The sequence below is a fragment of the Geotrypetes seraphini genome, chromosome 18 (assembly GCF_902459505.1).
Source record: "Geotrypetes seraphini chromosome 18, aGeoSer1.1, whole genome shotgun sequence".
Classification (NCBI taxonomy): domain Eukaryota; kingdom Metazoa; phylum Chordata; class Amphibia; order Gymnophiona; family Dermophiidae; genus Geotrypetes; species Geotrypetes seraphini.
This window is the reverse complement of record NC_047101.1, coordinates 39,994,334-40,020,930: the sequence shown is the minus strand read 5'-3', so window position 1 is coordinate 40,020,930 and position 26,597 is coordinate 39,994,334. Positions and strand designations below refer to the sequence as shown.

Genomic DNA, 26,597 nt, shown 5'->3' with positions numbered 1-26,597 from the left:
CTCCTCTCTCACTCTCCTCCTTTCCATAGCTCAGCCTCTCCTTTCTTTCTTTGTCTACCCCCCACACTTGTAGCCAAACATATTTCCTCTCCCCTAACATTTGTAGCCTAGAATCTGCTGCTCCTGTCTTCCCTACCCCCAACAGTGCTGCTTCTCCCTTTCTCTCGTTGTCCTTCTTCCCAGTCAGCATCACCCATTTCTTTCATCTCCTTTTTCTATAGTTGGCACCCCCTTCCCCAATATCAGTGTCGCCTACTCTTTCAATTTTCCTCCCCACCATAGCATCCCCTTACTCTTTCCCACTTCATATCCACTATTCCACTGTATCATTCCTCCCATTATCTCCATTTCCTTCTCTTCTCCCTGTCCAGCATTTTACCTTCTTCTACTCCCTCCCCACCCTCACACATGGTCCAGCATTTTACCTTCAACCCATCCCCACAAATAGTATAGCATATCTCCTTTTTGTCCACTCCTCAGTTGGCAACCAGGCATCTCCCCTTGTTTCTTTTGACCCCTCCATGTATCTGCAGAGAGTGTGGACCACCTGACAGACAACCACCATGAAGGAATGGGTGACACAGCAGCAAGAACGAAGGACACGGACCTGCGGCAGGAGAGATGGACATACACCAGGGACATGGACCTGCGGCTGGAGAATCAGGAGAAGATAGAGAAGACAGCAATCGTCGTGGGGGACTCCATCATCAGACAAGTTGACAGCCACATAGCAGGAGGAAGACTTGATTGGCTGGTGACCTGTCTACCGGGAGCCAAGATAGAAGACATAGTGAGCCGCATCGACAGAATCCTCAACAGTGTGGAAGAAGAAAATACGGCGGTGGTGATCCATGTGGGGACGAACAACATGAGCAACAGGAACTACAACAGGGAAGTACTGAAGGACCAGTTCCGGATGCTAGGAAGAAAGCTGTAGACCAAAACGCAGAGGATAGCATTCTCGGAGATCCTGCCGGTACCCAGGGCAGATGAGAAGAGGCAGATGGAGTGGGGGAGTTGCCATATATGTCAAAGAGGAAATTGAATCTACTGGAGAGAACACGCCACAACTGACGGATAAGTTAGAGTCTCTATGGGTCAAAATTCCAGGAACAAATGGCCTGGAAACGAAGATCGGCATCTACTATCGACCCCCAGGGCAGTCCGAAGAATTTGACGGAGAAATGACAGACAAAATTAAACGCAACTGCAAGGGAGGCAACGCAGTTATCATGGGTGACATCAACTATCCGGGAATAGACTGGAACCTAGGCACCTCCGGCTGCATTAGAGAGACCAAGTTCTTGGATGCTGTACGCAATTGCTTCCTGGAACAACTTGTCAAGGAAAATACTAGAGGAAATGCAATTCTGGACTTAATTCTAAATGGCCTGTGAGGACCAGCACAAGATGTAGAAGTAGAAGGGACGCTAGGAAGCAGCGATCACAATATGATCTGCTTTGATCTGGATGCAGGGGAGAAACGTCGGTCCAAAACTACAGCCATGGCACTGAACTTCTGAAAAGGGAATTACGAAGGGATGAGACTCATGGTAGGGAAGAAGATTAAGAAGAGGATAAGCACTGTAAAAACGCTAGAGCAAGCTTGGTCCCTTTTTAAGGACACAATCACCGAGGCTCAAAATCTATATATACCGCGTATCAACAAGGGATCCAAGAGGAAAAAGAACAAAGAACTGGCGTGGCTCACTGTAGAGGTGAAGGAAGCAATCAGAGACAAGAAAACTTCATTTAAGGAATGGGAAAGGTCAAAAATGGATGAAAACTAGCACAAACAACATCAACGCAGGTGCCATAAGGCGGTAAAAAGGGCCAAAAGAGACTACAAGGAAAAAATATCTAAGGAGGCGAAGAACTTCAAGCCGTTCTTTCGATATATTAAGGAGAAACGACCTGCGAAGGAAGCGGTGGGACTGTTGGATGACCATGGAAAAAAGGGAGCGCTAAAAGAGGACAAAGCAATTGCCGACAAACTGAACACATTTTTTGTGTCTGTATTTACTGAAGAACATGTACACAGCATACCGGAATCCATCAGGCTATATGCTGGAAACGAAGACAGAAAGCTGACAGGATTGACGGTCAGTCTAGAGGAGGTGTGTAGGCAGATTGATAGGCTTAAGAGCGATAAATCCCAGGGACTGGATGGCATCCATCCGAGGGTCATTAAGGGACCATAGCTGAACTGCTTCAACTAATAGCTAATCTGTCGATCAAATCGGGAAAGATTCTGGAAGACTGGAAGGTGGCAAATGTTACGCTGATCTTCAAGAAAGATTCGAGGGGAGATCTGGGAAACTACAGACCTGCGAGTCTGACCTCGGTACTGGGAAAGATGGTAGAGGCACTGATAAAGGACAGCATCATTGATCACCTTGACAGTCACGGGCTGATGAGGACCAGTCAGCACAGTTCAAAGACAGATCGTGTTTGACGAACTTGCTGCACTTCTTTGAGGGAGTAAACAAACAGATAGACAAGGGCGATCCAGTTGACATTGTATATCTGGATTTTCAGAAGGTGTTCGACAAGGTTCTGCATGAATGACTACTTCGGAAAATTGTGAGCCATGGAATCGAGGATGAAATACTCACGTGGATTGGCTGGAGCATAGGAAACAGAGAGTGGGGGTAAATGGACAATACTCAGACTGGAAGAGCGTCACCAGTGGGGTGCCGCAGGGCTCGGTGCTTGGACCCGTGCTCTTTAACATCTTTATAAATGATCTGGACATAGGTACGACAAGCAAGGTGATTAAATTTGCGGATGATACAAAGTTATTCAGAGTAGTGAGGACGCAGGGGGATTGCAAAGATCTGCAACATGACATAATCAGGCTCGAGGAATGGGCATCGACATGGCAGATGAGGTTCAATGTGAATAAGTGTAAAGTGATGCATGTCAGTAACAAAAATCTCATGCACGAATACAGGATGTCCAGGGCGGTACTTGGAGAGACCTCCCAGGAAAGGGACTTGGGAGTTCTGATCGACAAGTCGATGAAGCCGTCCACGCAATATGTGGCGGCAGCAAAAAGGGCAAACAGAATGCTAGGAATGATAAAGAAGGGGATCACGAACAGATCAGAGAAGGTTATCATGCTGCTGTACTGGGCCATGGTGCGCCCTCACCTGGAGTACTGCGTCCAGCACTGGTCACCGCACATGAAGAAGGACACGGTACTACTCGAAAGGGTCCAGAGAAGAGCAACTAAGATGGTGAAGGGGTTGGAGGAGCTGCCGTACAGCGAAAGATTAGAGAAACTGAGCCTCTTCTCCCTCGAACAGAGGAGATTGAGAGGGGACATAATCGAAACATTCAAGGTACTGAAGGGGATAGACTTAGTAGATAAGGACAGGTTGTTCACCCTCTCCAAGGTAGGGAGAATGAGAGGCACTATCTCTAAAGTTGAAAGGGGATAGATTCCGTACAAACGTAAGGAAGTTCTTCTTCACCCAGAGAGTGGTAGAAAGCTGGAACGCTCTTCCGGAGGCTATTATAGGGGAAAACACCCTCCAGGGATTCAAGACAAAGTTAGACAAGTTCCTGCTGAACAAGAACGTGCTCTGTTAGGGCTAGTCTCGGTTAGGGTGCTGGTCTTTGACCAGAGGGCCGCCGCTTGAGCGGACTGCTGAGCATAATGGACCACTGATCTGACCCAGCAGCGGCAATTCTTATGTTCTTAGATACACAAGTGTGTGACATCCAACAGCACCAAGAATAGAGTAAGTCTCCCAAAGCTCAGAGCTAGTGAAAATCTTTGAGCTCACCTGCCCTTCCCTTGGGCAACAGTCTGTTTTATTTTTGTTCTCTGCTGAACAGATGTGAAAACAAACTTCCCAAAATGAAAAAAATTTTGTGTCTTCATAGGTCCAACATGTTTCATCAAAGTTCTTTTTTCCTTAAGAAAATATTTTGGTTTTATTTTGCTTATCTGACAATGTGCCCAGTTGCATTCAAAACTCTGGATCTGCTTGCAGTGTTTGAGAAACATCCAGAACTTCAACACCCTTTCCAGATGTTTTTTTTTTGTCTAGGCTCCGGTCATAATCAGGCAGATTGCTAGTGTTGCAACAGGATATTGCCATGAACCTGAAAGGATTGCTCAAACTACCTTTGAAATCACTATAAAATAAAGACCAAGGAATAGACTGCCTAATCAGAGATCAAATTTATAGTTTATTATTTATATTCCACCTTTATTCAAAGCAGATTACAAATCTTATGTACATAATAAAACACTAGACAGATGCACAACATACAAATATCTCTTTCATAAAACAAAAAAAATTTATCTCAAAGATTATACTTTAAAAAGGGGAAGTTAAAATGGCAATGCTTCTATTAGAATCTCTATTAAGTAGTGTATTTCATTTGACAAAAAAAGATGTTTTTTAACATTGTCTTAAATCGATTGTAGATCCTTCTGTTGCCGAAGATATGAGTACACTGGCAGTATATTCCATTCTGATAGCTCAACACAAGAAAACACACTTTTTCTTGTACATTTATAGTGTAGATATTTCTGAGTAGTAACCACCAACCTAGATTGAGCTGAAGAATGCAGCAATCTTAGTAGTATATAAGGCACCAAACAATCTTGCAAATACTTGGGTAACATTTGGTTGAAACTCAAACCATCAATAACAGCTTATACTTTACATGAAACTTTATAGATAACCAATACTTTGCTATAGAATATATGGTAACATGCTCAAATCTGTTAATCCCACTTGTAAAACTTGCATGCTAGTTTGCTGACAATCACAAAAACACAAAATTACAAAATCCAATCTTGTCACGATAAATTGAACAACATTCCCTAAATCATACTTTGGCAAACATATGTGAAGCTTACTTAACATTGTAAGTTTTCTTAATAACATTCTATACATGCAATCAAAAAGTAAACTAGGAATACAGTATGATCCTAATTAAGATGCACACCGACAGTCAGGGAAATAAGGTTTCCCTTTCCGCTAATAGTGTTGGGGACTCCCTTACTAATGCTGCCAGCTTGCCTGCTTTAGTGGCTGGGGTGGTTCAGACCTCTCAGCTGCTACAGGCCTTGGGGAAGTTTTTTTTGGGTGGGGTTTGCGCCAGTTTTGGCAGGAAGCTCCTCCATCTTGTCTGCAACCTCAGGTGACCTTCCTCCTGTATTGGGGACAGAAGCAGGTTTCTGCTAGGTCTCCTTCTTTGGCAGTAAGTCCCATTAGGCCCCTTGTTTTAGCCTTGTGCAAGGCTTATCTTCAGGCGGCCGGGAATCCTGCTTCCACCTCAGGGGTCTCGGGATTTTCGTGGGGGGGGGGTCTTCCTCTATATCCACCTGTGTTCGCCCCCCCCCTCTGTACTGGTTTTGATCCCGTCTCCCCCAGTTTTGTCCAAGCAGCCAAGAGTCTCTTGAGATGCAGATTTTTTTGTTTGGGGAGCCATTTTCTGTTGAAGAGGACTTGGGCCCTTTGGACTTCTAGGATCCTCTCGGGGACGGATACCGTTGGCAGAGATTTCTCGGAACCGCTGGCTGGCAAGGATACATCAGTGATGCACATTTTTCAGCAGGACAAGCTTATTCTTCAGGTTTCCTCTGTTTTGCGGAAGACGCAAAGGATCCCAGTGTGTGGTGGACCCCTTCCTTTGGGGGATCCGCTCTACCTCCCGCTCTTTTCCTATGTCAGGATATTCGGGATATTGTGTTGATACAATGAAAGGCGCCAGAAACGCTTTTTCATTTTGTGCAGTCTATGGCCCCGCCTGTATCTCATTCCGGAGGGAGATAGGGATACCTTGAAGTTGCCCATTGTAGATGCGGTGATTTTGACAATCGCGAAATGGCATACAGTGCTAGTAGAAGGCGGCTCGCCTTTGAGAGACTCTGAGGAGCATAGGTTGGAGTCCATTCTTAAGCAGAGTTTTGATGTGACTGCCCTGGTGGTCTAGGCGGCGATGTATGGTGGTCTGGTGGCTCGGGCTTGTTATCGGTGGTCCAAGCGGGTTCTTGAGCGGGAGTCTGATGACTGGTCCTTGGTGGATCAGGAGTTAGCTACGATTGAGATGGGCGCTTTTTATTTCACGTATGCCATGCATGATCTTTTGCAGGCTTTGACAAGGCCAAGGCTCTCGGTGTGGTCGCACGTCATACTCTGTGGCTCCAAACTTGATCGGCAGATGCGGTGTCGAAGGCGAAACTTACCAAATTTCCCTTTCGAGGGTCTTGTTTGGTGAGAATCTGGATAAGTTGGTACAGACCTTGACTGACTCTAAAGTGCCCCATCTTCCTGAAGACCATGCTCACCCGCCTGCGTGGAGTGGCGTTGCTGGAGGGCGTTTGCATGATTTTCGACGATACCGCCCTGGTCGTGGGGCAGCTTCCTTTCTTTCCACAAGGTCTCCCCGGGGTTGTTGCCTCCATCAGTCCCTCTGCTACCTACCCTATCTAATGATTCCTTGCGGGCTCTTCCCCTGGTGCCGGTAGGTGCAAGGTTGCAGGAGTTTTACCAGAGGTGAGCCAAGATCAGAACAGATCAGTGGGTCCTGGAGATGATTCGGGATGGATATGTTATAGAGTTTTCCCAGCCTTTGCCAGATCGTTTCCAAGCTTCTCCTTGTTAGGCGGCTTGGAAGAAGTGGGCTTTTCATCAGACGATACAAAGATTGCTAGACCTCAAAGCGGTACGGTTTGCTCACTCCAACACAATTAATACTCCTCCTGAAGAAGCCTAGTATTGGCGAAACTTGGGTCTAAGTAGAGGAGCAATTCATTTAAGCACATTTATAGAGCACGAGCCACTTTAAAAGCAAAAGAAAGAAAAGAAAAAAAAAACCTGCTGGGCCGCTTTGTAGGCAGAGCCTTCAAGGAAGATCACGTCACCTTTAAAACAAAGAGATAAGTGCTACTAAGTTTCTGTTGTATTTGGTAAAATAGTTGTTATATAGCAACATTAGAAGCTCAATTAACTTGAAGAGGGACAGAAAGTGAAATGATGGTCCCATGATTGTCCTCTTAGTGACTATACTGTAGGAAACAAGAGCACTGAGCACTTTTTGTTAATAGGTATACATAAATTGCCTTTATTTTAGCTATTCAGGTATTTCTCAGTGGCTTTGTACTACCCTATTATGGTATCATTTGTATTTTGTTGACATTTATCATATTTCTGTTATATGATTGTTTTATAGTACTGTTAAATGTTTGTATTTCTGACACTGTATCATGTTAGTCATATTACAAGATTCAATTTGCCTTCTCCAAGTTTCTCATTGATTTCATTTAATTTGGTCATTTGACTGTTATGCTGTTAACAACATTGTAAGTTTTATGTATACCACCTTCAGTGAATATCTTCATAAAAGCAGTTAATAAATCACAATAAATAAATGATAGCTGATAGAGTGGGGTAAAACAACTGAATAATATTTCAAGCAGTACTAAAACTAAATAGATACTTCATGAAATTTCACAGCCAGCATATTGAAAACATAATAATGCACAATTAAGCTGTGGGATCTTTATTTCATGATAGTGTTCATGATAGCTGATATAGTAGGATTTCAAAGTGATTTGATCAAGTTCCTGAAGGAGATATCCATTAACAAAATGAGAAGTTAGACTTGGAGAAGCCATCACTAATGGAAATGTGCTACAAAAAAAATAGACCCAGACTAGTTGCTGTTGGAGACAGGATGCTGGACTGAATGGACCTTAGTCTGACTCCAGATGGCTTATCTTATGTTCTTAGGCATACTAAGTTCTTGCCTAGGGTGGTATGAGATTTCCAACAACCAGTTTTATCCTTTTTTTTTTTTTCTTGAGGAGTTTAAAGCCTTTAGATGATCCAACCAGCTTATTGTTTCATTTGCTCAAAATACGAGGGTTAACATTGTCATAGCCAAATGCACACTGGTGAACTGGATAGCAGATCACATCATTTCCTGTTATGCCGAGGCAGAAGAGACATGTCAAGTCTCCATTAGAGCCATGGCAGCATCAGTGGTTTCCATGGAGATTTTCAAAGCTACATTGCTGAAGTTCAGTCTGCACGTTTACATCCCTTTATTGTTTGGCTCGGGTCTCCCTTTATAGCTAATGTGGACAACCTACATGTAATTACTAAAAAAGAGCTAGGAAGTATTCCTTGGGTAGTCTATTTTAGGGCTCAACCAATGTATTGATAGAACACACGTTATCCTTAGACAGCAGCTGTAACAAGCAAGCAACCTTACTTTTATTGGAATAGCACACACAGTAATTGGAGGGGTGGGGGTCCTGCTTTTGAATATTTGAGACATGATGATGTTAGATTGGTGGTTAGAATTCTGTTCCTAAAGAAGCTAGATCATAACTTTTCTGCTATTGATCTCTTTCTTTTCAGTAGACTCACTTTTGTCTCTCTGTGAGGTGGAGGAGGAGTATGAACCAAATCTGGTAACCCCATAGGCATGTGTTCCCATTTGTCTACTAGCAGCACCTGATCTCACTGTTCCCTCTCCTTCCCTGTGAAGATTTATAATAGGGGAAGAGACAGGCAGCGTAGTAAAAGATAGAGCTGAGAGACATTCTGATTTAAAGGACTCTGTGAGTACAAATTTCTTATAAATAGATTTTGGTAGGGTTTATGATGGTGGGGATATATCAAAAACTATGAAACAATTGACCTACATTGGCTAATGACAAGTGCCACAGAAATTTTTTGTCATGTTATCAATGTCCCCTCAGCTATAATAGATCCCAGATTACCCGTTAGAGCTGTTAAATGAAGGAATATAAGATAGTACAAGTATGCATCATAATCCTAGCTTTCAATTTTAAATTGCTAAATAATGATACCTTTTAGTCTCTCAGCCCTGTTTTGTAGTGAGATGATGGTGAAAGAATCTCCTTTTTATTTTGAGAACCCAGTTTGTGTGTTGCTTTCTCCAATTCCTTTCTTCTAAATGTGTTTACAGGGCTTTGATTTCAGTGCCATAACATTCCATCATCCATAGTGGTAGATGGTTGACCTTTTTCTATTATTTTCACTGCTTCAGCTAGTCAAGTGCTTGTTCTGCTATGGAGGCATGCAGTTTAAATCTTTCTGTGTGTGTCATCGTCCCCCCCCCCCCGATAGCGTTACTATCTAGGTCATTAGAGACAACAGATTGTCAGCATATAAGCGATATGTGCAACCTAGGCAGATAAATCATTTATTCCTATTTAAAATCACTCAAGGTTATATACAGCAAGAATAAGTCAAATATAGGTAATAGATAATTGCAGCAGTAAAAATATTCAAACACTATTGACACATAAGAATAGCCTTACTGAGTCAGACCAATGGTCTATCTAACCCAGTAGCCCATCATCACTGTGACCAATTCAGGTCACCAGTACCTGGCAAAAACCCAAAAAGTAGCAACATTCCATGCTACTGATCCAGGGCAAGCAGTAGTTTCCCTCATGTTTGTCTCAATAACAGACACTGGACTTTTCCTCCAAGAAATTCTCTAAACTTTTCTTAAAACTAGCTGTGTTAACTACTCTTACCACAACCACAACGCGTTCCAGAACTTAACTATTCTCTGACTAAAAAAATATTTCCTTCTATTGGTTTTAAAAATATTTCCCTGTAACTTCATGGAGTGTCCCCTAGTCTTTGTAATTTTTGACAGAGTAAAAAAATCGATCCACTTGTAACCGCTCAGGATTTTGCAGACTTCAATCATATCTCCCCTCAGCCTTCTGTTTTCCAAGTTGAAAAACCCTAATCTTTTTAGTCTTTCCTCATATGAGAGGTGTTCAGTCCCCTTTATCATCTTGGTCGCTCTTCTTTGAACCTTTTTTAGTTCTGATATATCTTTCTTGAGTTAGGCAACCAGAATTGAATGCAATACTCAAGGTGAGGTTGCACCATGGAGCAATGCATAGGCATTATAACATTCTTAGTCTGTTAACCATCCCTTTTTTAATAATTCCTAGCATCTTGTTTGCTTTAATGGCCACCACCACACATTGGGTGGAAGGTTTTGGCGTATGGTCTAAAATGACATGCAGATCTTTTTCTTGGGCACTAGTCCCCAAGGTGGTCCCTAGCATCTGGTAACTATGATTTGGTTTATTCTTCCCAATGTGCATCATTTTGCATTTGTTCACCTTAAATTTCATTTGCCATTTGAATGCCCAGTCTTCTAATTTCCTAAGGTCTGCCAGCAATTTTTCACAATCTGCATGCATTTTAACAACTTTGAACAGTTTAGTGTCATCTGCTAATTTAATCACGTCACTTGTTCCAATTTCCAGATCATTTATAAATAAGTTAAATAGCACCGGTCCACTATTTACATGCTTCCATTTAGAAAAATGGCCATTTAACCCTGCCTCTGTTTTTTTGTTGGATAACCAATTCCTAATCCACAACTGAAAATTGTCTCATATCCCATTTTCTCTGGAGCTTTTCATAAGGAACTTTGCCTAAATTCATTAAACCTCCAAACCGTGTGCGATCCGTTTCCGTTTGCAAGCCGGCCAACCAATTCAGTAAAGGCCTGCATGCAAATGGGGACAATCGTTAACATGCCCCCCTACCCACGGCCAGAGTGATCCCCGCTTATGCGCACACCCTGACAGTAGTGACAGGAGAAGCAGCCTCCTGTCACTGCTGTCAGGGCTCAGCCCAGTCCAGATCTCTCTTGCCTGCTCCCGGACTCTCCTGCTCTCTGCCGCCGTTCCCTGCAGTGCAAGCCTATGGCTTTAAAGCGGGCCTGCACTTTGGAGAATGGTGGTAGAGAGCAGGAGAGTCTGGGAGCAGACAAGAGCACTCCCTGATGTAACATTTATTCAGTCAATGTTGGGGCAATTGAAAGGAACTGAGAAGCTTTGATTATTGAAAAAAATGATAAATGACCTTTGAATGAATAAAAGCCTACTGCTTATTGGAAGCTGTGCTTATAACTGCAGTGTTTTTGGTAGAGCTGATGTCTTCTTTTTCTTTTTTTTTTTTTTTCTCCACTGTTATAGATTCAGTTCCTTCTTTCAGCAGAAGAGAGTGGGTTATTTAGTAGATTTGTGATGGATTACCACCCTTGTCCTTAAAAATAATCTGTCGGATGTAATTGAAATTGCCCATGATTATACTGTTGTCCAATTTGCCAACTTTGCTGATCTCTGAAAACATTTTTTCATCTGTCTGCTCATTCTGTCCTGGAGGATGGTAGTATAACCCTACCTTTATATTCCTTCCCTTCACACATTGAATTTCTGTCCATATGGATTCTACACTTCTATCTATGCCATGCAGAATGTTTATTTTGTTTGATTCAGTTCCCTCTTTAACATATAGCGCAAACCCCCTCCAATTTGATCCACTCTCTTTGCAATATAATTTGTACCAGGTAACACACTGTTCCATTGACTGTCCTTCTTCCACTAGGTCTCTTAGATGCCTATTATATCTACTTCATCATTTAGTGCTATATAATTTCTCTCCTATTTTATTTTTAAGCTTCTAGCATTTGTATACAGACACTTCAAATTATGTTTTTTCCTTGTATCTACAGGCTGCTGAGAAGGTGACTGAGATAATTTGCTTTCCTCTTAAACACTCCTGGCTTTCTTTCACCATTATTGAGCCCTCTCTAATGGGACTCCCTAAATATCCTGTTTCAGTAGTATCCTTCAAGAATATTTCACACTGAACCATCCACTCTTGGGCGACTGTTGGCTTTCCCCCATCTCAGTTTAAAAGCTGCTCTAATCCCCTTTTTAAACAGCACCAGCAGCCTGGTTCCATCCTGGTTAAGGTGGAGTCCATCCTTTCAGATCAAACTCCCCCTTTCCCAGAAGGTTGCCCAGTTCTAACATCTAAATCCATCATCTCTGCACCATCATTTCAACCACGCATTGAGACTTTGGAGCTCTGCCTGCCTTTTGGGTCCTACATATAGAACTGGGAGCATTTCTGAAAATGCTACCCTGGAGGATCTGGATTTCAGCTTTCTACCTAAGAGCCTAAACTTGGCTTCAGGAACCTCCCTTCCACATTTTCCTATGTCATTGGTACCTATGTGTGCCTAGACAGCCGGCTCCTCCCCAACACTTTCTAAAATCCTATTTAAGTGACACATGAGGTCTGCCACTTTTGCACCAGGCAGGCAAGTGACCAAGCAATCCTCACGCCCACCAGCCACTCAGCTATCTACATGCCTAATGATTGAATCACCAGCTGTCTTAACCTTTCCCTTCTGAGTAGAAGCCCCTGGAGACACATCCTCAGTGCGAAAGGATGTTGCATCTCTTGGTGGGCAGGTCCTGGCTATAAGATTATTTCCATTTTCTGTTATAGGATCCCAGCTTATTTTGAGCATGCTTCTGTGTGATTTTCTAGTAGAAATGTTCCCTGTTTTTGTGATACACATGTGTTCAACCAATGCATGTAGTGTTGCATGGTTTTTTCATAGTTTTAGTGCATCATCTGTTTTTTGAAAACTGAGGGCATGGATGTGACTTGGAACTTCAGAAACACCTATTCGAACAGGGTAAGAGTTAACTCTATTTTAATTTTCAGTCTGAAGGGAAAATGTACTTTACAGATTATTATAAGGAAAGGCAAGTTCTGTTTTCTGCTTTATTTCAGAGTCTTCTTTCCTGAAAAGTGTATTCTACATATTAGGTTGTGAGTTTCTTGTCCCTGTGATTATGTATGTGTTGCAAGCTGAGCTGCATATCTCCTAATATGCTAAGCATGATAGATATGAAATTGTATGTTTTCTTTCTCTGTGTTTACAGTGGACAGCCTAATTGAGTATGATAGGAATAGTATTTGCATATGAGCAATGTCTTATAAGAAGAACACAGAAGTAGGGTTATATCGTTTTATCTCTTATATATTGTTCTGTTAATGAAAAAAAATGTGCAGATATATGCTTTCTGCTTTCATGGCAGCAATATTACAGTTTACTTAAACTTGTGAAACACACTATCCACCTAAACAAAAGCACTGTCGCACAAATCTCTGTTGCACTCTCACAGGATCCTTAGAGATTAACAGGGATCTCAAGTGCTCACAGCCAAAGATCTGAGATATTTTTCAAAAACAATGGCCAATATCATGAGCTATCATCGGTCCCGTTTTTATTCTCTATACCTATGATTCGTGCATATTTATTTATTCTTGATGTATTCTTTATAAAACTATATATTTTTTTCTAGTAATTTGCCATTCCCTCTTAGTCAGGAACGCTTGGCTTTTTATCATTCAGTTTCTTCCTTATAAATAGTTTATAAAATATATAAATCGGTGTTTTGCTATTTCATCTACTTCAAGATTACTTAGCTTTTTTCTTTTTTCTTTATTCTTTCTCCTGCTATTTTTCAACTTCCTATATTTCTACGGAAGATCTCCGTTTCGCACCCAAGCTTTAACGCGGGGCTTCATCAGGAACGCGCCAACATTCTCTGTAGAAAAAGCAAATCATCTTTTTATCACTTAAAAGTTAAACCAACTGTTAACTATCTCACCCCTAACTATTTGCACTACACCAGGGTACATGTCGTTTGCTCCCGGGAACAGTATTTACTCTATTGGAAGATCTTCTCTATCCTTTATACTATCCATTATTTTTACTAACACTAGATACTTGCAAAGATATTACATTTATTAATTCTATTATTCTTTGATATTATTTTCTTATAGTTATTCTTGTATTTATATTTATATTTGTGTTTGCGAACTGGGCTAACAACCCTATATTAACGACTATCTAAACCCCCATACAGCATGAGCACAAGCTCAACCGCTTACAGAACACGCTACAATTCTTCCACATACCTCATTTATTTCCCGACACGATGATCCTAAAGACTGGATTCTCTGAGAAATGCCCTTGCTCTCAGAGTGCCCATTACTCAAAAAACAGTGAATACTCTGGGCCCAAATAGCTCGCTTATTTGAAGCCTACCGACAGCGTCTGACGCCATATCCGGTGGAGGCTGGGCATACTTAACCCCACCCAGTCCCCACCTATTTGCCCCTAAGTCATCTATCGTGTATAACCAAGCCGTGACCAACATTATATTCCTTTCGCACATTCCGTGCAATTGTCAAGGCTGTCTAGCATTAATTTCAGATATTGCTGCCTTTATTAACATAAACACACACTCTTTCTAACAATCTGCTCCTCTCAAAAAAAGGTCTGCCAATTTATGGCTATATTTAACCCTTGGGGCTGTAGACTTCCCAAGCGATCAATCCACCTCTGCTCTGTTTGTAACAACTTTTTCCCCCTATCCCCTCCTCTTACCGAAACCTCAATCCTGTCAATTATCATGCATCTAAGTTGATTAAAATTATGATTATATTGCATGCAATGGGCTACTAGCGGAGCTTCTTTTCTATGATGGTTGAGACAGGATTTATGCTCCGCCATGCGGATATTAAATTGTCTAGTTGTTTTCCCTACGTATATTTTCTGGCAGGGACAAGTGATAATATATACTACATTATCTGATTTACATGTAGTAATATATCGCAGATGATACTGTCTATGGTTTATTGGATTTTCAAAAACACTCCCTTGAATGGTTATCGAACAAATCTGACATCTGCCACATTTTGAATGGGACCCCCAACTCTTATGAACCCGCCCAGAGTCAGGAGTATATCTAAGATGTTCTCTGAGGTTCCTACCTCTAGTGTAGGTTAACCGTAGTTTGGAATGTTCAAAGCAAGGACTGCGTTGGACTATCCTCCAATGATTGCGGATAACTGTGGCTATATGGTCAGATTCAACGTTGTGTCTAAGTATAAATGTTTGGACTTCTTTCCCAAAATTAGACTCCCCACTATCTTGGTCTAAGGGATTTTCGGATCTAGAGACCTTCGAGGGTTGTAGCAGCCACTCTGGGTGGTTGTACTTTGCCCTACGGTAGGATTCTTTTATCACCCTACCTGGATATCCTTTATTTTTTAAGTTTTTAGTGAACCTATTTGCTGATGATTTAAAGTCTGTTATGTGGGTACACACTCGCCTAAACCGTAGGAATTGAGCTAACGGTAGACTATTTTTAAGAGCCGTGGGGTGACAGCTATCATATTGAAGCAAACTAGTCACATCTGTAGGTTTTGTATATAACTTGGATTCAAGGTGGTTTCCTACTATAATTACCCAAGTATCTAAAAAATTAATCCCCAGACTTGATTGGTTATATGTAAATTGAAATCTCTAAGGATCCTGTGAGAGTGCAACAGAGATTTGTGCGACAGTGCTTTTGTTTAGGTGGATAGCAATATTACAGTAACATATTTTATCCCAGGACAAGCAGGCACATATTCTCACATAGTAACATAGTAGATGACGGCAGATAAAGACCCGAATGGTCTATCCAGCCTGCCCAACCTGATTCAATTTAAATTTTTTTTTTTTCTTCTTAGCTATTTCTGGGCAAGAATCCAAAGCTTTACCCGGTACTATGCTTGGGTTCCAACTGCCAAAATCTACACCCTCCCAGCCATTGAAGCCCTCCCCTGCCCATCCTCCACCAAACGGCCATACACAGACACAGACCGTGCAAGTCTGCCCAGTAACTGGCCTTAGTTCAATATTTAATATTATTTTCTGATTCTAAATCTTCTGTGTTCATCCCACGCTTCTTTGAACTCAGTCACAGTTTTACTCTCCACCACCTCTCTCGGGAGCGCATTCCAGGCATCCACCACCCTCTCCGTAAAATAGAATTTCCTAACATTGCCCCTGAATCTACCACCCCTCAACCTCAAATTATGTCCTCTGGTTTTACCATTTTCCTTTCTCTGGAAAAGATTTTGTTCTACGTTAATACCCTTTAAGTATTTGAACGTCTGAATCATATCTCCCCTGTCTCTCCTATCCTCTAGGGTATACATATTCAGGGCTTCCAGTCTCTCCTCATACGTCTTCTGGCGCAAGCCTCCTATCATTTTCGTCGCCCTCCTCTGGACCGCCTCAAGTCTTCTTACGTCTTTCGCCAGATACGGTCTCCAAAACTGAACACAATACTCCAAGTGGGGCCTCACCAATGACCTGTACAGGGGCATCAACACCTTCTTCCTTCTACTGACTACGCCTCTCTTTATACGGCCCAGAATCCTTCTGGCAGCAGCCACTGCCTTGTCACACTGTTTTTTCGCCTTTAGATCTTCAGACACTATCACCCCAAGGTCCCTCTCCCCATCCGTGCATATCAGCTTCTCTCCTCCCAGCATATACGGTTCCTTCCTATTATTAATCCCCAAATGCATTACTCTGCATTTCTTTGCATTGAATTTTAGTTGCCAGGCATTAGACCATTCCTCTAACTTTTGCAGATCCTTTTTCATATTCTCCACTCCCTCTTTGGTGTCTACTCTGTTACAAATCTTGGTATCATCTGCAAAAAGGCACACTTTTCCTTCTAACCCTTCAGCAATGTCACATACATACATATTGAACAGGATTGGCCCCAGCACCGAACCTTGAGGGACTCCACTAGTCACCTTTCCTTCCTTCGAGCGACTTCCATTAACCACCACCCTCTGGCGTCTGTCCGACAGCCAGTTTCTGACCCAGTTCACCACTTTGGGTCCTAACTTCAGCCCTTCAAGTTTGTTCAACAGCCTCCTATGAGGAACTGTATCAAAGGCTTTGCTGAAATCCAAGTAAATTACATCTAGCATATGTCCTCAATCCAGCTCTCTAGTTACCCAATCAAAAAATTCAATCAGGTTCGTTTGGCACGATTTACCTTTTGTAAAGCCATGTTGCCTCGGATCCTGTAACCCATTAGATTCAAGGAAATACACTATCCTTTCTTTCAGCAACACTTCCATTATTTTTCCAACAACTGAAGTGAGGCTCACCGGCCTGTAGTTTCCTGCTTCATCCCTGTGACCACTTTTATGAATAGGGACCACATCCGCTCTCCTCCAATCCCCAGGAATCACTCCCGTCTCCAGAGATTTGTTGAACAAGTCTTTAATAGGACTCGCCAGAACCTCTCTGAGCTCCCTTAGTATTCTGGGATGGATCCCGTCTGGTCCCATCGCTTTGTCCACCTTCAGTTTTTCAAGTTGCTCATAAACACCCTCCTCCGTGAACGGCGCAGAATCTACTCCATTTTCTCGTGTAACTTTGCCAGACAATCTCGGTCCTTCTCCAGGATTTTCTTCTGTGAACACAGAACAGAAGTATTTGTTTAGCACATTTGCTTTCTCATCACTCTCCACATATTTGTTCCCAGCATCTTTTAGCCTAGCAATTCCATTTTTTATCTTCCTCCTTTCACTAATATATCTGAAAAAATTTTATCTCCCTTTTTTACATTTTTAGCCATTTGTTCTTCCGCCTGTGCCTTCGCCAAACGTATCTCTCTCTTGGCTTCTTTCAGTTTCACCCTGTAGTCCTTTCTGCTCTCCTCTTCTTGGGTTTTTTTATATTTCATGAATGCCAACTCTTTCGCCTTTATTTTCTCAGCCACTAGGTTGGAGAACCATATCGGCTTCCTTTTTCTCTTGTTTTTATTGATTTTCTTCACATAAAGGTCCATAGCCATTTTTATCGCTCCTTTCAGCTTAGACCACTGTCTTTCCACTTCTCTTATGTCCTCCCATCCTAACAGCTCTTTCTTCAGGTACTTTCCCATTGCATTAAAGTCCGTACGTTTGAAATCTAGGACTTTAAGTATCGTGCGGCCGCTCTCCACTTTAGCCGTTATATCAAACCAAACTGTTTGATGATCGCTACTACCCAGGTGAGCACCCACTCGAACATTAGAGATACTCTCTCCATTTGTGAGGACCAGATCCAATATCGCTTATATACCCTTGTGGGTTCCGTCACCATTTGTCTGAGCAGAGCCTCTTGAAAGGCATCCACAATCTCCCTACTTCTTTCCGATTCCGCAGACGGAACATTCCAGTCCGCATCCGGCAGGTTGAAATCTCCCAACAGCAGAACCTCCTCTTTCCTTCCAAACTTTTGGATATCCACAATCAGATCCTTATCAATTTGCTGCGATTGAGTCGGAGGTCTGTAGACTACACCCACGTAGATAGAAGTTCCATCTTCTCTTTTCAGAGCAATCCATATCGCTTCTTCCTCTCCCCAGGTCCCTTGCATTTCTTTTAGTGACAGGAGTTCCAAGTCTGTTTGGATCAAAGGATAGGAACAGTTAAGTGGAAGTTATGTGAGGTTTTATGTGATCCAAATAATAAGCAAGAGCACGTTTACAGTCCAATGGGTGGAGTACAGCCTCACAAGAATGTGGTCTTGGAAAGAAGACAGGACTATGGATTGATTCAGATGAAATTCAGAAATGACTTTTGGGAGGAACTTTAGATGATTGTGAAGAACCATTCTGTCATGTTAAAATGTTGTATAAGGTGGATCTAGAACAAATGCCTGAAGCTTACTGACTCAATGTGCAGATATGATGCGCAGAAGTTAGAAGCTCTGATGTCAGATGGAAGGCTTCTGATCAGCCGCAGGCAGTATGTAGGAGCCGCTACTCGCGGTTTTGTGAAGACAAGTGTGGTTGGGAGGAGTGAGCCATCCAGAGGAGGTAAACACTTGTGGGAGGGATGGAGAAATAAATTTGGGACACAGCACAGAGGGGGTAAGGATGATGAGAGGCACGTTGGGACACGGAAGGAAGGAGAAGGGACAGGAAAGGAGAAAGAGGGGTGTGTGGGCACAGGAAGATAGAAGCAGATCCCTGTTTGTAAGTACAAGTCTGATGTAAGTTGGACGTTCTTAACCCGAGAACTACCTGTACATGAAAGCCTCAAGAGCGGGAGCAGCAGCAACCACTACTAGATATTTTGTGAACACTCTGAGTGCTGAAGCTAGTCCAAATGGAAGTACCTTGTTCTAGAAATGGCATGATCCCAGTCAAAAATGAAGATATTTTCTGTGTGCTGGGAGGATGGGAATATGTGTGTAGGCTTTTTTAAGGTCCAGAGAACAAAGCCTGTTTTTCTCCAATAATGGTAGCAGGGTTCCTAGAGAGATCATGCGATATTTCTCCTTCATCAAATATTTATTGAAAGCATGAAGATCCAGAACTGGACAGAGACATCCAGTCTTTTTCAGTCTTTTCCTTGCCCCAACCCTTCTCCAATGAAGGAACTGGTTCTATGGTATTGAGTTGGAGAAGGGCTGTGAGCTCGGAGAAGGGCTGTGAGCTCCTGGAGAAGATATGGTCTTCTACTAGGAATTGAATTGACTCTCTTGGAGGATGATTTGGAGGTTTTTTTCTGAAATTGGAGGGCATAATCCCTTCTCATTATTTGTAGAACCCAACAGTCAACTGTTATCAGGGTCCAGTGGTTGTAGAAGTAAATGGGAAGTCCTCCTATAGGAAGAGTATGGGGAAGAGACTGAGATATACTGGCCTGGTTCTCCAGTATGGAGTCAAAATGAAGAGACTTTTGCTCAGTCTGGTGTTGGGATTTTTGCATCCTCTGTTGTCTGGGACATCTTTGTGTAATAAGGAGGACATCTAGATGACTAGAATCTCTTAGATGGTTGAGATTTAGAGGATTTTGAAGAAGATGAGGTGACCATTGAATCTTCATGCCTCTTGATCTTCTGAGTGGCTTCCTCAGTCTTGTGACTAAATAAATCCTCTCCCAGACATGGAATGTTTGCCAATCATTTCTGCACATTAGCATCCAGGTCTTTACAATCCTTCAATATAGTCTCCCTGCTTTGCAGTGACTGAGTCCCAACATCCGGAAAGCTTCATTATTCCATCCAAGACACCTTTTTTGTTCAGTTGCTGAATGGCTCAGGTACCAGCGGAAAAAAGCTCTTCCAGAGATGCAAAAAGATGTCCGCGCATAGGTTGTTTCAACTTTGGAAAAAGGTCGAAGTTTGGCGGACTCATGTCTGAACTGTAGGGAGCATGAGGTAACACCTCCCAGCCATATTTGTGTAGTTTTTCAATGAGGAGTAGAGAGCTCCATCTTCCCCATGGCCAAAAAAATTTAGACGAGCTCAATCAAAAGTCAAATAAATGATGATTTTTGCTTATGATCATGAAGGCATCATCATTACAAAGTTCTATGTGAAAGAAGTATGACAGCAGTGTATTATCATGATTTTTTGCAAAAAATGCGCAGAAAAATGCACAAAACCCGACCTTGGTTGCTCTAGGCTGAGCCACTCATTCTTCATGACAACGCTTGTCCACACATAGGGAATGTAATTAAAAAACTACACAAATACGCCTGTACAAATACTGTATAGTTATATTATAATACAGTAAGTTACCTCATGCTCCCTACAGTCCAGACATGAGTCCACCAGACTTCAACCTTTTTCCAAAGTTGAAACAACCTATGCGTGGACATCGTTTTGCATATCTAGAAAAGCTTTTTTCCGCCGGTACCTGAGCCATTAGGCAACTGAACAAAAACAGTGTCTTGGAAGGAATAATGAAACTTACCGGATGTTAGGACTCGGTCATTGCAAAGCAGGGAGACTATATTTAAGGATTGTAAAGAAATACTTGAAAAAAAAATAAAACGTACATTTTTTAAAAGTGTGCATTATTTTTGAAATGACCCTCGTATATTAGGCTTGTCTCAGCTTTGAGTGATCTTTTTTGCAATGTTGAACAAAGAGTGCAAGAAATATCACTGTGCTCAGGACCCAAGCACTTCACACACCAATTATGTGGGTCAGTGGCTGAGATGGTCTGAGTGCACCAAGTGTACCATTTAAAGTTGTTTGGAGCCCTTGACATCAAGGGGAACACCACCAATGCTAGATCAAAGGACTCAGTAGTCCAGGGAGGTTGAGTAAAAGTCACTGAAAAAGGCTCGACTGTCCTGGCCTGAAGACAGGCTGAGAGGGGCCCGAATACCCCAAATAAAGATTTTGTTAAAAATAAAAAAAATTAACCCAAATAACAAAAACAAAAGAAAAAGTAAAATAATGAAGAAAAATATATGCAGGAAGACAAAAAGAGAAAAATTTGGCACTCTTGGAGAGACTGCATGAAAACAACCTCTTAACAATTGCAGAAAACTAAGAAATGATGGTCCCTCAAGCCAACAGGCAGGAAAGCACTAGCATATGTGCAGTATGGGCAGTCTTGAGACTTCGGAAATTTTTCAAAGTGACTACACTTTAACACTGTCCCTACTGAGCTTAGTGGATGACATCATCCCATATGTGAGAATATGCTGCCTGCTTGTCCTGGGATAATAAAGATATTGCAGAGGCTCTGGCACAAGCAGACATTAGCAAACATGTAGAAAAAAACGATATACACAGATTTTATTTTTTAAGCTCTTTCCTTACTCATCACCCCACAAACCAAGAAAATGATATACCAGAACCTGTAATGTTAAGATTACAATACCAGATATGGCCAATCTTCTCTCCAATTGCCTACACTAATATAAACCAAGATATCTATGGCATGAACATTAATGAAATAATAAAAATCCTGGATATAGCCAGTCTCTTCTCAATTGTAAATCGCTTTGAACGCCTGGGGAATATTAGCGATCCATAAATAGATACTAATGTAATGTAAATACCTGACGAGAAGGTAGGGAGAGAAAGATCTGTCACCTAAGTCTTTTGTGGTACTCCATATTTTGCTTTACAATGTATTTTATCTATTTTCAGCCAACAGAAAAGCAGGCTGTGCTGTTACCTCACTGCTGGCTTCAGAGCTGACCAAGGATCATGCAATGAGAGCTGTTCCAGTGAATTAGGAAGAGGACAGCAGTGGCAAGAGTCCATGCAGATAAGGATCCTGCTTACTTGCTGAAGTTAACATTGACGATGAAATACAGGTCAAGAAATCAGAAAATGGAAGACCTTAAAGTGCTGGAAAACTCAGAGAAATTCGGATACACTGAGTCACTTTCTACTGTTTTAGTATTGGATAAGAAGATGGTTTTAATGTTCTCTCTCTCAGCTTTACCTGTCCATCTGAGTTGGGCCTTCATTCTCCATGATCTTTATTCTCTTTATGCATTTCCCTTTTAAGCATGAGAAACAGAAGAATTAAGACTGATGAGAAGGTTAAGCCACACCACAATAAAGCATGGAGGAAGAACTGAATTTCTTTCACGTTGCCATTTTTAGATTGCTAAGGTTATCTAGAATCATGCTCATAAAGTCTAGATAAGGAGGAGACTGATCCAAGTTAAGAAGAAAATATATTTAGTAAAAGTTAATTTACCAAAGCAGAAGTGGTGACTATTTGCCTTAAAAGATTTTTTTTTTTGTATTATTATTTTAGGGAAAGTAAAAGCTACTATAGAAAAGAGATCCTCAGAACCCTTCCCATGCTAGAGAGCCAACACAGACTGCTTGCTTCTCTCTGGTAGAGGAAACCCTTTAGGTCAATAAAACTGGAATTCTGTTCTTTAAACTGCTGAATTAGGGGAGAGTTACCCCATGAGTGCAGTGGGTTCCCCTGGAGTCTTCTCATATATATTGCCAGAAAGATCAGATGTCACTTATTGAGCCACACCAAAATTGTTTCTTCTTCATAAATGTCGGGTTCAATCTTAGATGCATGTAACCAGTTTAAGGATGGCATTCAGTGCTATATAAAGAACAAATACACATTTAAGAGCTGCTGCTTTTTCAGTCATACTATTTTTATTCTGAATCATTCCATGTTTGTGTTTATCATTAGTACCATACAATTATAATCAAACATCATAGTTTGATTTTTTTTTTTTAAATTTTGAGGAGATGTCATAGTTGGCACTGATAATAGGGCAGAAAGTCACTGGGAATTTCAGACATGAGAGAGGTTGCCACTGATGTTTATAGTGAAGCTGTTTTCAAGACTCCCCCCCAGTGTTCTTGGTATTTTCTTTAAAATATGTCAGTACTTTAGGTTTTCAATTTTATACATCTTACAAGATGAATTTAATGGAAGCAGATTGTCTTGGGACAAATTTCCTTGTCAAATTAGTATCTGAAAAGAGTTTAGCTGTAGATCCATAGAAGATAGAAAAGTTCATTTTTGTAGATCATCCAAAAGTATGACAAACAAGGATTTGCTTATTCCCAAAAACCAGCTCATTAGAGAACTTATAAAAGTTGTTTTTGATAAGTATCTCTGTCCATTTTATGAGTATGATGGGGTTTTGCAGTATGAACTACTTTGTAATCATGAGATCCCATAATTGGTTCAGTTATCTTTTGAGTTAATTTGTGACTTCCAGATTATTTGCTTTACATTATATGATTGAAAAGATAAAACTTTTCTTGTTGCTAAACAATCACTTTGAAAATATATATTTTTGTAGATTTCATTTTAAAAAACTTGAATATAAAATTAAAACTGTTTAAAGCATACAGTGGCATTTCACTTACCAGTATGAGTCCACTACAAGATTCCTTATTCACTTATCACCATGTCTGAAATCTCCTTGAGTGTCTAATAACGGAAATCATTATATTTCTATGATTTGCCAGCTGTTTGTATGGGACAGAATACGTTCTAGGCACAAAAGGATGAAAGGGGTAGCTCAAGTTCTATACTGTGCTATACTGTTCTATACTGTTCTATACTGTGCGTATCTATACTGTTACTCTAGATGTTAGCTGGCTTTTTGGACTTCAGCACAGTAGCTGAGCTACCTAATTTGTCAAAAGTGGAAATGTGTTGTCTTGGACATTGATTTTCTGTTAAATAATTTGTCTTTACTAATGGAGTTTGCAATACAAAGAAGGGGAGGTATTTTTTAGAATATTGCATTAATATGTCATAAGTGGTATTTTGTTTTTATATAGACTCAATGTATTTTAGAAACCAAATTCTCTAAATAGTTTATAATACTGTGTCATATACAGGCAATCCTTAAAATCATTGCTCATATGCATACTCAAATATGACTTACTGGCACTTGATTTTTACCTATGATTCACTAGATATTTTCTTGTACTGTATGAGGATCAAGGGGCATCAACCTCACATTGGCACTAGACTAGCACCAATAAACCTCTTGTCCTCACACCTACACTGGATTAGGACCAGTGGAGCATTTTCTGTACTTTAAAAATGAACTTAAACAGTATCACTTCTATGGTTAAGTATAATTAGAACAGCAAACTCATTCATACTGGTAATGGATTGCCAGAATACTATCCTGTTTATAAATGAGAACTTGGTACTAGAAGGATCACATTTCTTTAACAATCTCAGTTTAGTACCCTTGAAAGCTTATACTTTTGGCCATTCCTTTCAATATTTTGCATAATTTCCCAATAAATCTGATGAAAATTGAGCAGTGAAATATGTTTAAAAAGAACATTGGCACATGTCAGTTTACTGTACAAGTATCACTCATGTGGATGGTTCAGATCAAGATTTTATCAGGGTATTGTTTAATGATTTGAAGCACATCATTAAGATGATGGTGGTGATTTAATGGTTTAAAAGAGATAAGCTAAAAAAAAAAAAAATCCACCATTGGAAACCTTGATGATGATTTAGGTATTCATCATTTGGTGTTTGTTTGCAATAATAAGATCCTCAAAATCAGGATCAAGCAAATAAGTCCAGTGCACTCAGAGGCTTATTGTTTTTCTTACTTTTGAGGGGAGGGAAGCGAGTGTATTATTCTAATTTGAGCCCTAGCCAGTGGGGATAAATATCAAAAGGGTCCTTTTATTAAGCTGTGGTAACAAATGGCCTTACTACATCCTTATGCAGGTCATTCCTACGTGCAAAGGCCATTTTTATTGTGCCAGTAAAAACCCCAATTTTCTATTTATTTCATTTATGGTTGTTTGCTAATGTTGATAAAATAGCTACATAAAATGAAGAATCGCTTATATTATAATACAGTAAGTAACTGAAAAAAGAGCCTCAGTGTCAAAACAACCTCTCTAATCAATCTAGCCCTCTATATAATTGGGGCTAACCTTTTGCTTACATCATTGGTCCTAAAAAAAAAACTAAAAAACCTCCAGGTATCTTGAAGGTGAATATTATAAGTCCATACATAATATCAGATATTTCTGTCAAAAATATGTCTTAAGTCTTTAATTCCAAATCTTATTCACCATCCAAAAAGATAAAGTGGTTTTTCACTGCTCAATATTCTCAAAAGTAGATGCAAAAACGTTCTTCCATAATTGTTTGCCAATAGTTCAAACACTGCAGCCACATCAACAGAAGTCCTATTACCATTAGCCTGTGACCATTTTTTTAAAACTGTGGGGCCAGATTCTATAAAGCGTACCTACAATGTAGGTGCTTAGCAAGTGTCAGTCACAAGTTAGGTGCACTTTATAGATTTATAGAATCGTGCCTAGCATCACCTAAAGTGGGCTTAGGTGCCAGTAGTCATCCTTACCTTGGTCCACCCTATTTATGCTAAGATTTTCTTGGCCTAAATGAGTGTACTTAAGCCCACTGTAGGCACCTACACGGATAAACATACCCACAGGTATGGCATCTACCCACAGGTAGGCATCTACAGTTTTGAGGTACATGCCTTGAACTAGGTATGTACCTCAAAATTATAGGCATCTACCAACCAATTATGTGCCTTTTAAACAATTAAGGTAGGCACCTAGATCAGCTAGGCACTCCGATCTGGGTGCCTACCTTTTAGGGATCTTTTATAGAAACTGCCAATTACTGCCATCTGTTTTGTAGGTAGTGAGGAGTGCTGTGTTATCTGTGTGCTAACAAGTTAGTGTGCAGAAATGTTCATATTCTGCCCCTGGCATGCCCTCTCAAATAAAGAAATAATACTGCATGATTAGCATGCACATTCAAAAACTAATGCATGACACTTTAGTGTGTCCCACGTTAAACCAATTTTGCTGTGTTAAGTACATGTTAGAGCTTAGTAAAAGGACCTCAAAGCCATTTCCACACACATAATTGATTTATGGATTTAAAGAGCGTTATGGGGAAAGAAGCATACATTAATTCCATCTTGTCAGCACTTTTAACTCCTGGTTACCAGGGATGGAGCTGGGATGGAGTTTAGATAGACGCAGATACTTTAGAATTTTCAGAAGTGTGCACATAATTTCCTCAAATTTTGTGATTCTAAATGGAAATTGTAAATGAGGTCAGGTATTTTAGATAGGATAAATTTTCAATAGGAAAGTATGCATGTACCTTTAAAAATTGGTATAACATGTATTGAAGGCCCAAGATTACCTTCTAAATTCTGCACATCTGTAGTTTTATCTGCTTTCTCATGATAATAATTGTTTGTTGTAATGAAGGGCATCATGAAAATGAGGCACGTGCTTTTTGTCAAATATAAACTGTCCTCATCTTTTTTGTAATTTAATTCTTCAGCCAAAATACTTTTGTGTTTCTTTTATCAAATCATGGTTGAGCTTTTTACTGTGGACTAGTGAGGTAAGTGCTCCGACGCTCATTCAATTCCTATGAGTGTTGGAGTATTTACCTTAAGAACATAAGAAGGTGCCTCCGCTGGGACAGACCAGAGGTCCATCTTGCCCAGCGGTCCGCTCCCGCGGTGGCCCATCAGGCTTATCGCCTGAACAGTGGTCCCAGACTAATTTTGTAACTTACCTCTAATCCTCTGGCTCAGAGTAAAAAGCTCTACCGCGGTTTGATT

At 40.9% G+C, this 26,597-nt stretch overlaps 1 protein-coding gene across 2 annotated transcripts in view; it reads left to right on the top strand.

Moving 5' to 3' along the window:
• DIAPH1 (diaphanous related formin 1) overlaps positions 1–24,272 on the top strand; it is a 393,428-nt gene extending 369,156 nt beyond the window's left edge. For both annotated transcript variants that reach the window (XM_033926973.1, XM_033926972.1), the window contains one exon: positions 21,646–24,272. In XM_033926973.1, the coding sequence (XP_033782864.1) occupies positions 21,646–21,734 (89 nt within the window). In that variant the 3' untranslated portion in view covers positions 21,735–24,272. The remainder of the gene's footprint in view (positions 1–21,645) is intronic.
• The last annotated feature ends 2,325 nt before the right edge of the window (positions 24,273–26,597 follow it).